Source organism: Salvelinus alpinus, chromosome 15, assembly GCF_045679555.1.
Source record: "Salvelinus alpinus chromosome 15, SLU_Salpinus.1, whole genome shotgun sequence".
NCBI lineage: Eukaryota > Metazoa > Chordata > Actinopteri > Salmoniformes > Salmonidae > Salvelinus > Salvelinus alpinus.
This window is the reverse complement of record NC_092100.1, coordinates 3,297,623-3,309,142: the sequence shown is the minus strand read 5'-3', so window position 1 is coordinate 3,309,142 and position 11,520 is coordinate 3,297,623. Positions and strand designations below refer to the sequence as shown.

At 49.8% G+C, this 11,520-nt stretch overlaps 1 protein-coding gene across 1 annotated transcript; it reads left to right on the top strand.

The window, feature by feature from the left end:
- The first annotated feature begins 1,344 nt into the window (after window positions 1–1,344).
- LOC139540508 (collagen alpha-2(V) chain-like) lies at window positions 1,345–5,657 on the top strand. The gene is made up of 2 exons (XM_071344393.1): window positions 1,345–1,390; window positions 3,634–5,657. The coding sequence occupies exons 1-2, from the start codon at window positions 1,345–1,347 to the stop codon at window positions 5,655–5,657; spliced, it is 2,070 nt and encodes a 689-aa protein (XP_071200494.1).
- Window positions 5,658–11,520: the final 5,863 nt, after the last annotated feature.

Below are 11,520 nucleotides of genomic sequence, written 5' to 3'. Positions count from 1 at the left end.
AAAGGTCACCGTGAGGAGAGAGCCTTACCACAGCTCTTGAGGAGGTAAAGGTCACTATGAGGAGAGAGCCTTACCACAGCTCTTGAGGAGGTAAAGGTCACTGTGAGGAGAGAGTCTTACCACAGCTCTTGAGGAGGTAAAGGTCACCATGAGGAGAGAGTCTTACCACAGCTCTTGAGGAGGTAAAGGTCACCATGAGGAGAGAGCCTTACCACAGCTCTTGAGGAGGTAAAGGTCACCATGAGGAGAGAGCCTGACCACAGCTCTTGAGGAGGTAAAGGTCACCGTGAGGAGAGAGTCTTACCACAGCTCTTGAGTAGGTAAAGGTCACCATGAGGAGAGAGCCTTACCACAGCTCTTGAGGAGGTAAAGGTCACCATGAGGAGAGAGCCCTACCACAGCTCTTGAGGAGGTAAAGGTCACCATGAGGAGAGAGCCTTACCACAGCTCTTGAGGAGGTAAAGGTCACCATGAGGAGAGAGCCCTACCACAGCTCTTGAGGAGGTAAAGGTCACCATGAGGAGAGAGTCTTACCACAGCTCTGGAGGAGGTAAAGGTCACTGTGAGGAGAGAGCCTTACCACAGCTCTTGAGGAGGTAAAGGTCACCATGAGGAGAGAGTCTTACCACAGCTCTTGAGGAGGTAAAGGTCACCATGAGGAGAGAGCCTTACCACAGCTCTTGAGGAGGTAAAGGTCACCATGAGGAGAGAGCCTGACCACAGCTCTTGAGGAGGTAAAGGTCACCGTGAGGAGAGAGTCTTACCACAGCTCTTGAGTAGGTAAAGGTCACCATGAGGAGAGAGCCTTACCACAGCTCTTGAGGAGGTAAAGGTCACCATGAGGAGAGAGCCCTACCACAGCTCTTGAGGAGGTAAAGGTCACCATGAGGAGAGAGCCTTACCACAGCTCTGGAGGAGGTAAAGGTCACCGTGAGGCGAGAGTCTTACCACAGCTCTTGAGGAGGTAAAGGTCACCATGAGGAGAGAGTCTTACCACAGCTCTGGAGGAGGTAAAGGTCACCGTGAGGCGAGAGTCTTACCACAGCTCTTGAGGAGGTAAAGGTCACCATGAGGAGAGAGTCTTACCACAGCTCTTGAGGAGGTAAAGGTCACCATGAGGAGAGAGCCTTACCACAGCTCTTGAGGAGGTAAAGGTCACCATGAGGAGAGAGCCTTACCACAGCTCTTGAGGAGGTAAAGGTCACCATGAGGAGAGAGCCCTACCACAGCTCTTGAGGAGGTAAAGGTCACCATGAGGAGAGAGCCTTACCACAGCTCTGGAGGAGGTAAAGGTCACCGTGAGGCGAGAGTCTTACCACAGCTCTTGAGGAGGTAAAGGTCACCATGAGGAGAGAGTCTTACCACAGCTCTGGAGGAGGTAAAGGTCACCGTGAGGCGAGAGTCTTACCACAGCTCTTGAGGAGGTAAAGGTCACCATGAGGAGAGAGTCTTACCACAGCTCTTGAGGAGGTAAAGGTCACCATGAGGAGAGAGCCTTACCACAGCTCTTGAGGAGGTAAAGGTCACCATGAGGAGAGAGTCTTACCACAGCTCTGGAGGAGGTCAAGGTCACCATGAGGAGAGAGCCTTACCACAGCTCTTGAGGAGGTAAAGGTCACCATGAGGAGAGAGCCTTACCACAGCTCTTGAGGTGAAGACCAGCATGAGGAGAGAGCTAGGGCAGGTAAAGGAGGAGATGGTAAAGGAGTTGTCTGTCATCAAGAGGATGCTACAGACAGAGAACAGACTGTAGAGACTCCTAGGGAGAAGCTGCAGCCCCCCCCCCAACGGGGTCCAACAGCAGGACCAGTGCAGCAACGCGGAGGCCCTCAGAGGACAGGAGAACTCTGTAGTATTGACTGAGATTAAACAGCTCCTCCGGTAAAACAAGCAAAAACAAAATGGAAACGTAACACATCTGGGTTGTCTCTGTGCTGTTTGTTGCTACTCTGCTACCTGCCAAACTTGTTTTACTTTTAATAACCATTTAATCAAAAACTTTGCATTTACCAAATTTACCAATGTCTTAGTTTTGTCCTCGCTCAACCTTTTTCATTCAACTTTTTCACCTCGGACGTTTTATCTGGACGTCGTTCGTCAGGACTTCCACCAGCCGAAGCTAAGTAGTAACATTAACATGATGCCTTCTAATTGCAGTCGCTGTACTCATAATATAGAGGAGAACGATTTCCGGTGAGGATGGCTGTGCTGCAAGCCCACCTTCAGACGTAATCGTTAGAAAAGGGTAACTTCAGTGTAGGAAAGGAAGAAACAGCGTCTGTGCCACCAGTAAGTACAGATAGTAACGTTAGTATAAATCCCCTGGCACAGTCCCCGCAGCCGGACAACTTTCTCATGGCTTCTGGAGGGAAATGCTGTTGGAATGCTCAACCGGTGTCGCTCATTCAGCCGACAGAAACTTTCAACCGGTTCTCCCCATTATGTAGCGAGTCGGAGTCTGAGGCCGAGTCTTCTCTTGTCTCTACTCCTCCCGTTACGGGGTCTGAGACGCCGAAGGCTCCCACCATTAGCTCTGACAAATTGAAAACCCTAGTCATTGGCGACTCCATTACCCGCAGTATTAGACTTAAAGCGAATCACCCAGCGATCATACACTGTTTACCAGGGGGCGGGGCTACCGACGTTAAGGCTAATCTAAAGATGGTGCTGGCTAAAGCTAAATCTGGTGAGTGTAGAGAGTATAGAGATATTGTTATCCACGTCGGCACCAACGATGTTAGGATGAAACAGTCAGAGGTCACCAAGCACAACATAGCTTCAGCGTGTAAATCAGCTAGAAAGATGTGTCGGCATCGAGTAATTGTCTCTGCCTCCCAGTTAGGGGGAGTGACGAGCTCTACAGCAGAGTCTCACAACTAAATCGCTGGTTAAATACAGTTTTCTCCCTTTCCCAAAAGATAGAATTTGTAGATAATTGGCTCTCATTCTGTGACTCACCCACAAACAGGACCAAGCCTGGCCTGCTGAGGAGTGACGGACTCCATCCTAGCTGGAGGGGTACTCTCATCTTATCTACTAACATAGACAGGGCTCTAACTCCCCTAGCTCCACAATGAGATAGGGTGCAGGCCAGGCAGCAGACTGTTAGATACCCTGCCAGCTTAGTGGAGTCTGCCGCCAGCACAGTCAGTGTAGTCAGCCTAGTTTTCCCCATTGAGACAGTGTCTGTGCCTCGATCTAGGTCTGGAAAATGTAAACATGGCGGTGTTCGCCTTAGCAATCTCACTGGAATAAAGACCTCCATTCCTGTCTTCTTTTTTTAAAAAGAGACTGTGATATACCTCACATATCAAAATAGTACTACTTAAATTTAGATCCTTCGCTTCCAAGCTATTCATAGTCAATGAACTACACTGATCATAACCTTTGATGTGATTGGCCTTACTGAAAAGTTTTATTGATTTTTTTATATAACCTTTATTTAACTAGGCAAGTCAGTTAAGAAATGAAATGTTAAATGAGGCCTCTCCTCCTGGTTACACTAGTGACCATATCCCCCGCGCATCCCACAAAAGGCAGAGGTGTTGCTAACATTTTTTTTACAGTAAATTTCAATTAATAAACACCTCGCCCTCTACTGTCTTTTCTAGTCATGAAATCTACTTTTTATAGCTACTGTTCCCAGCAGGAGGCAGTATGACAGGCCAGGGGGAATAGTGTCTGTTCCCAGCAGGGGGCAGTATGACAGGCCAGGGGGAATAGTGTCTGTTCCCAGCAGGGGGCAGTATGACGGGCCAGGGGGAATAGTGTCTGTTCCCAGCAGGGGGCAGTATGACAGGCCAGGGGGAATAGTGTCTGTTCCCAGCAGGAGGCAGTATGACGGGCCAGGGGGAATAGTGTCTGTTCCCAGCAGGAGGCAGTATGACGGGCCAGGGGGAATAGTGTCTGTTCCCAGCAGGAGGCAGTATGACGGGCCAGGGGGAATAGTGTCTGTTCCCAGCAGGGGGCAGTATGACGGGCCAGGGGGAATAGTGTCTGTTCCCAGCAGGGGGCAGTATGACAGGCCAGGGGGAATAGTGTCTGTTCCCAGCAGGAGGCAGTATGACGGGCCAGGGGGAATAGTGTCTGTTCCCAGCAGGAGGCAGTATGACGGGCCAGGGGGAATAGTGTCTGTTCCCAGCAGGAGGCAGTATGACGGGCCAGGGAAAATAATGTCTGTTCCCAGCAGGAGGCAGTATGACAAGCCAGGGGGAATAGTGTCTGTTCCCAGCAGGAGGCAGTATGACGGGCCAGGGGGAATAGTGTCTGTTCCCAGCAGGGGGCAGTATGACAGGCCAGGGGGAATAGTGTCTGTTCCCAGCAGGAGGCAGTATGACAGGCCAGGGGGAATAGTGTCTGTTCCCAGCAGGAGGCAGTATGACGGGCCAGGGGGAATAGTGTCTGTTCCCAGCAGGAGGCAGTATGACGGGCCAGGGGGAATAGTGTCTGTTCCCAGCAGGGGGCAGTATGACAGGCCAGGGGGAATAGTGTCTGTTCCCAGCAGGAGGCAGTATGACAGGCCAGGGGGAATAGTGTCTGTTCCCAGCAGGAGGCAGTATGACGGGCCAGGGGGAATAGTGTCTGTTCCCAGCAGGAGGCAGTATGACGGGCCAGGGGGAATAGTGTCTGTTCCCAGCAGGAGGCAGTATGACGGGCCAGGGGGAATAATGTCTGTTCCCAGCAGGGGGCAGTATGACAAGCCAGGGGGAATAGTGTCTGTTCCCAGCAGGAGGCAGTATGACGGGCCAGGGGGAATAGTGTCTGTTCCCAGCAGGAGGCAGTATGACAGGCCAGGGGGAATAGTGTCTGTTCCCAGCAGGAGGCAGTATGACAGGCCAGGGGGAATAGTGTCTGTTCCCAGCAGGAGGCAGTATGACGGGCCAGGGGGAATAGTGTCTGTTCCCAGCAGGGGGCAGTATGACAGGCCAGGGGGAATAGTGTCTGTTCCCAGCAGGAGGCAGTATGACGGGCCAGGGGGAATAGTGTCTGTTCCCAGCAGGAGGCAGTATGACGGGCCAGGGGGAATAGTGTCTGTTCCCAGCAGGGGGCAGTATGACAGGCCAGGGGGAATAGTGTCTGTTCCCAGCAGGGGGCAGTATGACAGGCCAGGGGGAATAGTGTCTGTTCCCAGCAGGAGGCAGTATGACAGGCCAGGGGGAATAGTGTCTGTTCCCAGCAGGGGGCAGTATGACAGGCCAGGGGGAATAGTGTCTGTTCCCAGCAGGGGGCAGTATGACAGGCCAGGGGGAATAGTGTCTGTTCCCAGCAGGGGGCAGTATGACAGGCCAGGGGGAATAGTGTCTGTTCCCAGCAGGGGGCAGTATGACGGGCCAGGGGGAATAGTGTCTGTTCCCAGCAGGGGGCAGTATGACAGGCCAGGGGGAATAGTGTCTGTTCCCAGCAGGGGGCAGTATGACAGGCCAGGGGGAATAGTGTCTGTTCCCAGCAGGGGGCAGTATGACGGGCCAGGGGGAATAGTGTCTGTTCCCAGCAGGGGGCAGTATGACAGGCCAGGGGGAATAGTGTCTGTTCCCAGCAGGGGGCAGTATGACAGGCCAGGGGGAATAGTGTCTGTTCCCAGCAGGGGGCAGTATGACAAGCCAGGGGGAATAGTGTCTGTTCCCAGCAGGGGCAGTATGACAGGCCAGGGGGAATAGTGTCTGTTCCCAGCAGTGGGCAGTATGACGAGCCAGGGGGAATAGTGTCTGCATGACATGTGTATGTGACCAATACAATTGATTTGATTTGATTTGTTTTGTGCAAAAGTGACAGTAAGCGATACAGCATAACCCTTAAGCTATTATCCTTTACATTCAAATATTAACTGATTGTATCAATGATTGTATGAAGAACTTAGCGAACTTTGTACCAGCATAGCAACCTGAAAGTCCAGCTAGTCATTGTAGGAGCTGGTACACAGCAATGGGTTGGGCAATGAGTGTTTTAACACATCAATTGTGTTACCAGTTGAGATTGGTGTGAATATTACTGAAATCACACTTTGTTCCCTGACTGTATAGTAGAGGACAGAGGTTGTGTAAGAGGCCTCCGAGATCTTTATCAGGTGTGTGTGTGTGTGAGAGTGTTTGTGAGTGTTTGTGTGAGTGTGTGTGTGTCAGTGTCAGTGTGCGTGTGTGCGTGCGTGCGTGCGTGCGTGCGTGTGTGTGTGTGTGTGTGTGTGTGTGTGTGTGTGTGTGTGTGTGTGTGTGTGTGTGTGTGTGTGTGTGTGTGTGTGTGTGCGTGCGTGCGTGTGAGTGTCAGTGTGAGTGTGCGTGTTTGTGTGAGAGTGCGAGAGTGCGAGAGTGCGTGCGTGCGTGCGTGTGTGAGTGCGAGTGTGCGTGTGTGTGTGAGTGCGAGAGTGTGTGCGAGAGTGTGTGTGAATACTGATAGCTGTATACTACCAAGTTGTATACTACGAAGAGGCCACTGGTCTACTGTTTGGAGGAAAGACACAGTGAGTCAAAGGTCACTCTTATACTTATCCCCCACAAGCCACTGCAGGAAGATCTGACTTGGATTTCCTTATTGAAGGACATTTTTTCCAGTACTACTACCTCTGTGTGTGTGAGTGTGTGTGAGAGAGTGTGTGTGAGAGTGTGTGTGAGAGTGTGTGTGAGTGTGTGTGTGTGAGCGTGTGTGTGAGAGTGTGTGTGAGTGTGTGTGTGTGAGCGTGTGTGTGAGAGTGTGTGTGAGCGTGTGTGTGAGAGTGTGTGTGAGTGTGTGTGTGTGAGCGTGTGTGTGAGAGTGTTTTCCAGTACTACTACCTCTGTGTCTTTCTCCATTTACACTGCAATGACATCGATCTACATCAAGCTCAATCGGACATATGTAACTAAATGATTTAGTCCATTTCAAATCCTGCCAATCAATTCTTTCCCAAACATTCTCACAATCAACCTCTTCTCGCTCAAAGCTGCAGAGGAGGATTATCTGTAATGGAAAATAGGTGTGTAGTAGAGTTATTAAATACTCACCGGCCAGTTTACAAGGTTGCATGACATAAGTATTTGATCACCTACCAACCAGTAAGAATTCCGGCTCTCACAGACCTGTTAGTTTTTCTTTAAGAAGCCCTCCTGTTCTCCACTCATTACCTGTATTAACTGCACCTGTTTGAACTTGTTACCTGTATAAAAGACATCTGTCCACACACTCAATCAAACAGACTCCAACCTCTCCACAATGGCCAAGACCAGAGAGCTGTGTAAGGACATCAGGGATACAATTGTAGACCTGCACAAGGCTGGGATGGGCTACAGGACAATAGGCAAGCAGCTTGGTGAGAAGGCAACAACTGTTGGCACAATTATTAGAAAATGGAAGAAGTTCAAGATGACGGTCAATCACCCTCGGTCTGGGGCTCCATGCAAGATCTCACCTCGTGGGGCATCAATGATCATGAGGAAGGTGAGGGATCAGCCCAGAACTACACGGCAGGACCTGGTCAATGACCTGAAGAGAGCTGGGACCACAGTCTCAAAGAAAACCATTAGTAACACACTACGCCGTCATGGATTAAAATCCTGCAGCGCACGCAAGGTCCCCCTGCTCAAGCCAGCGCATGTCCAGGCCCGTCTGAAGTTTGCCAATGACCATCTGGATGATCCAGAGGAGGAATGGGAGAAGGTCATGTGGTCTGATGAGACAAAAATAGAGCTTTTTGGTCTAAACTCCACTCGCCGTGTTTGGAGGAAGAAGAAGGATGAGTACAACCCCAAGAACACCATCCCAACCGTGAAGCATGGAGGTGGAAACATCATTCTTTGGGGATGCTTTTCTGCAAAGGGGACGACTGCACCGTATTGAGGGGATGATGGATGGGGCCATGTATCGCAAGATCTTGGCCAACAACCTCCTTCCCTCAGTAAGAGCATTGAAGATGGGTCGTGGCTGGGTCTTCCAGCATGACAACGACCCGAAACACACAGCCAGGGCAACTAAGGAGTGTCTCCGTAAGAAGCATCTCAAGGTCCTGGAGTGGCCTAGCCAGTCTCCAGACCTGAACCCAATAGAAAATCTTTGGAGGGAGCTGAAAGTCCGTATTGCCCAGCAACAGCCCCGAAACCTGAAGGATCTGGAGAAGGTCTGTATGGAGGACTGGGCCAAAATCCCTGCTGCAGTGTGTGCAAACCTGGTCAAGAACTACAGGAAACGTATGATCTCTGTAATTGCAAACAAAGGTTTCTGTACCAAATATGAAGTTCTGCTTTTCTGATGTATCAAATACTTATGTCATGCAATAAAATGCAAATTAATTACTTAAAAATCATACAAATGTGATTTTCTGGATTTTTGTTTTAGATTCCGTCTCTCACAGTTGAAGTGTACCTATGATAAAAAATTACAGACCTGTACATGCTTTGCAAGTAGGAAAACCTGCAAAATCGGCAGTGTATCAAATACTGGTAAGGTGTATTTTTATCCGTTTTTTTATCTAATTTTACTGCTGGAATGAGTTACCTGATGTGGAATAGAGTTCCATGTAGTCATGGCTCTATGTAGTACTGTGCACCTCCCATAGTCTGTTCTGGACTTGGGGACTGTGAAGAGACCTCTGGTGGCATGTCTTGTAGGGTATGGATGGGTGTCTGAGCTGTGTGCTAGTAGTTTAAACAGACCTCTGGTGGCATGTCTTGTGGGGTATGGATGGGTGTCTGAGCTGTGTGCCAGTAGTTTAAACAGACCTCTGGTGGCATGTCTTGTAGGGTATGGATGGGTGTCTGAGCTGTGTGCCAGTAGTTTAAACAGACAGCTTGGTGCATTCAACATGTCAATACTTCTCACAAAAACAAGTAGTGATGAAGTCAATATCTCCTCCACTTTCAGCAAGGAGAGATTGACATGCATATTATTAATGCTAGCACTCCGTGTACATCTACGGATCAGCCGTGCTGCCCTGTTCTGAGCCAATTGTAATTTTCCTAAGTACCTCTTTGTGGCACCTGACCACACAACTGAACAGTAGTCCAGGTGCGACAAAACTAGGGTCTGTAGGACCTGCCTTGTTGATAGTGCTGTTAAGAAATATTCACTTCACGCTGCGCCTTGGTCCTCCTCTCTTCCACATTACGACGATCGTGACATAGCTACTGTTGTATGTTTTAACCATGACAGTTTACAATCTAGTGTCACTCCAAGCAGTTTAGTCACCTCAACTTGCTCAATTTCCACATTATTAATTACAACATTTAGATGAGGTTTAGGGTTTAATGAATGATTTGTCCCAAATACAATGTTTTTAGTTTTTGAAATATTTAATACAAATTTATTCCTTGACACCAATTCTGAAACTAACTGCAGCTCTTTGTTAAGTGTTGCAGTCACTTCAGTCGCTGTAGTAGCTGACGTGTATAGTGTTGAGTAATCTGTATACATATACACACTGGCTTCACTCAAAGCCAGCGGCATGTCGTTAGTAAATATTGAAAAAAGTAAGGGGCCTAGACAGCTGCCCTGGGGAATTCCTGATTCTACCTGGATTATGTTGGACAGGCTTCCTTTATAGAACAACCTCTGTGTTCTGTTACGGGTAACTCTTTATCCACAATATAGCAGAGGGTGTAAAGCCATAACACATACGTTTTTTGAGCAGCAGACTATGATCGATAATGTCAAAAGCCGCACTGAAGTCTAACAAAACAGCCCCCAGAATCTTTTTAGCATACATTTATCTCATCCAAGCATCAGTCATTTGTGTAAGTGCTGTGCTTGTTGAATGTCCTTACCTACGAGTGTGCTCAAAGTCTGTTGTCAATTTGTTTACTGTAAAATAGCATTGTGTCTGGTCAAACACAATTTTTTCCAAAAGTTTACTAAGGGTTGGTAACAGACTGATTGGTTGGCTATTTGAGCCAGTAAAGGGGGCTATATTATTCTTGGGTGGGGGAATGACTTTTGCTTCCCTCCAGGCCTGAGGGCACATACTTTCTAGTAGGCTTAAATTGAAGATATGGAAAATAGGAGTGGCAACATTATCCTCTATTATCCATCGAAGTTTTCAGACCCAGGTGGCTTGACATTCTTGATCGACAACAACAACAAAAATTACCTCTTCCACACTCACTTTACGGAATTCTAAATTACAGTGCTTGTCTTTCATAATTTGGTCAGATATAGTTGAATGTGTAGTGTCTATCACGTTTTAGGGAAGACCCAGAAGCAGACAATGTCGAAGTAACAAAAGTTTATTACTAGAACAGGGGTCAGGCAAAACGACAGGTCAAGGGCAGGCAGAGGTCAGTAATCCAGATCAGAAACAGGAGACAAAGGGTTGTGAGAAATGGTTTGATTCTAGACACATGAAAAGTGGGATGTATACGGAGGGTACGGGGCAACAGAAGATGAACAGTAGAGTGGCTAATGACCTTGGAGATGGGGGCTGATAAACCGGGGGGAAAGTTTGCAGGACTCCACCCGGAGGTGCAGATCCCAGGTGGAAAGCCATACCTTCTGCCCGAGACGATACCGGGGAGCCGGGGTCCAGTGGCGGTCCTCTTGTCGTCGATACCTGGAGGTGGTCTTGAGAAGGGCTGACCGGGCTCTCTTCCAGGTACGACGACAGCTGCAGACGAACATCTGGGCCGAAGGTATGCCGACCTCTTTCTCTTGCTCAGGGAAGGGCGGGGGCTGATAACCCAGGGAACACTCAAAGGGCGAGAGATCCGTGGCAGAGCAAGGAAGGGTGTTGTGGGCATATTCGACCCACCTGGCTCCAGGCGGTTGGGTTGGCGGAGACCAGGCAGCGAAGAGTTGTCTCCAGGTCTTGGTTGGCTCGCTCTGACTGCCCATTGGACTGGGGGTGAAACCAGGAAGACAGGCTGGCTGACGACCCAATGAGTGTGCAGAACGCCTTCCAGAACCGGGACAAGAACTGAGGACCCCGGACGGAGACCAAGTCCACTGGTAGTCCATGGATCTGGACGTGCTGCACAATGAGCTGGGCCGTCTCTAGGCAGAGGGTAGCTTGGGGAGAGGAAGGAAGTGGGCGGCTTTGGAAAACTGGTCCACTACTGTCAGGATGGCGATGTTGCCATCAGACGGGGGGAGACCCGTGACAATGTCCAGGGATATGTGAGACCAGGGACGATGAGGGACAGGCAGAGGTTGAAGGAGACCAGCCGGAGCTTGCTGAGGAGTCTTGTTCTGCTCACAGATCGTGCATGCGACGACGAATAGGGAGACATCACGCACCATGGTAGGCCACCAAAAGAGTTGTCGCAGAAAGGCCAGGGTCCGACCGGAGCCCGGGTGGCAGGCAAGCCTGGAGGAGTGGGCCCACTCCATGACCGAGGAGCGGACCGTGTCAGGAACAAACAACCGGTTATCTGGGCCCCAGGATTCCCTATTCCCCAGCTGAGTGCCGTCGCCAGGCGCGAGGTGGGAAGGATGGTCTCGGGTTCCGGGGTTGTAGCATGACAGCGCATCTGGCTTGACGTTCTTGGATCCCGGTCGGTATGAGAGGGATTTGAACCGGGTAAAAAGCAATCCCACCTAGCTTGACTGGAAATGAGACGCTTGGCG